The 1,723-nt window shown below is 38.6% G+C and overlaps 1 protein-coding gene across 1 annotated transcript; it reads right to left on the bottom strand.

The window, feature by feature from the left end:
* Window positions 1–816: 816 nt before the first annotated feature.
* On the bottom strand, window positions 817–1,076 carry LOC101845702 (synaptotagmin-1; the record flags this gene model as incomplete). Its single annotated transcript, XM_013084282.1, is given in 1 exon segment — window positions 817–1,076. A coding segment is annotated over 1 exon segment (260 nt), but the record flags the coding sequence as incomplete, so codon positions are not given.
* Between the last annotated feature and the right edge of the window lie 647 nt (window positions 1,077–1,723).

Raw genomic sequence — 1,723 nt, 5'->3', positions numbered from 1 at the left:
AAACTGCATTTGTCGTTTCCTGGTTGTTTTTAACTGTGAGCGTCTCCTCATTTGATTTTTTTTCCTTCCACGATATTCTCAGCAGTCTCTTGCTAAACAACATTTCTGTTGCTTTTATTTTGTGATTTTCCAGTTATATAGACAGATATATACATAATATATAGAGTGACTAATGAATAGATTGATAGATAGACAGGAGACCTGACAGCACAGTGTTTTCAAAGAAATCACTGAATAGCTTTAAATAGCTTTGGATCAGAGTAATGACATTAATAAAATACCAATATTTGGTAGAATGATATTAAGTTTAAGTCCATCTAGTATTACTTCAATTCGTTTTCCTTCTGATCAAGAACATAGATAACAAGAAGGAAAGGGATACCATTTATTTCGTCAAAGTCATCTTCAGACCTGACACCTGAAGAAGCAGAAGAAGAAGGTTGTCTTACTGAAATAACCAGCTCTGAAGAAGACATTGACCAAAATAGTACCGCATTCCTTCCTGTCGTTTGTCTTTCTGCTCAGATGATGACTTTGATTGTGGATTTTTCTCACTCTTGTCCTTCTAGATTAATTTTCCCACCTCCTTGTCAGAGAGGGGAGCATCTATCTTTTTCTTCATAAAACGAACATAATCAAATAAGATGACTTTGGTAAACAGGTCTGATTGGTTTTTTTATGGTGATGTCTATAAAGTCTACTCACCTTCTTGTCATAGAGGCGAGCATCTATCTTTTCTTTTTTTTTAAACGAACATAATCAAATAAGATGACTTTGATTGAGTGCTTTTTGATGATTTCTATCAAGTCTACTCACCTTCTTGTCATAGAGGCGAGCATCTATCTTGGTGAGGTCGATAGCGTCGTGCATTGACGCCCTCCGCCTCCCCGGGTTGTATCCTGAGGGAGGGGTTGATGGCTGTCCGTCCGAGGAGCCACTGGTCCCGCCTTTGTCCACGGCACCGCCCCCAGCCACGCTCACAACAGGGCCACCGCCCCCTCCTCCTCCCGGGAAGGTGAAGGCCAGCTCTCGTGGGTGAGGGATAGACGCTGGTGTGGCTGCTTCCGAGCTCAGATCTGTGGGGGAGAGAGACAGAGAGAAGTTGAAGTTAATTTATAACCAAGAATTGTTTGTTGGTCTTTAGAATTACATCCATACAGTAAGGATCATTTAGACCAGTAAAAAACAAAAAGGTGTACATTATGTTGTTCGTGGGTTCGTCCTTTTGTTTGTTTGTTTATTAATTGTTTGTTTGTTTGTTTGATTAAAAGAGAGAATCACATCCACACAAATTCTAATTATCACAGTGCAGAAAATGAAGGTTTACATTTTGATCGTTTGTTTATTTATTTGTTGAGTTAAAGAAAACCACATCGTGTATCGAAACTGTATAAGCCGGGTAGACGGTGTCTTTTAAAAATCCCAGATAAATATAAAAGTAGGATCCACCAGTAGTGCAATCTAACAGCTGCAGAAATGTGATATTTTGTGGGGTTCAAGAAGATGAGGGGTGGGACCGTAATATGTGTTCACAATATATTAGTTTTAGTAAGAGTTTAAGGACATAATTTGTACAATAAAGTCATACAAATGCCAAAGATTAGAGGTGTTACAAGAGTAACAAATATACAAAGAAAGATAAAAGATAGGAACGATAGAAGCTTGATATGAGGAAAGAAGAAGCAAAACACACCAGAGCATCTGCCAACAACCGGCATGTATA

This window comes from Aplysia californica, unplaced genomic scaffold (assembly GCF_000002075.1).
Source record: "Aplysia californica isolate F4 #8 unplaced genomic scaffold, AplCal3.0 scaffold00283, whole genome shotgun sequence".
Classification (NCBI taxonomy): Eukaryota; Metazoa; Mollusca; class Gastropoda; order Aplysiida; family Aplysiidae; genus Aplysia; species Aplysia californica.
This window is presented reverse-complemented; position numbering and strand designations above follow the sequence as displayed.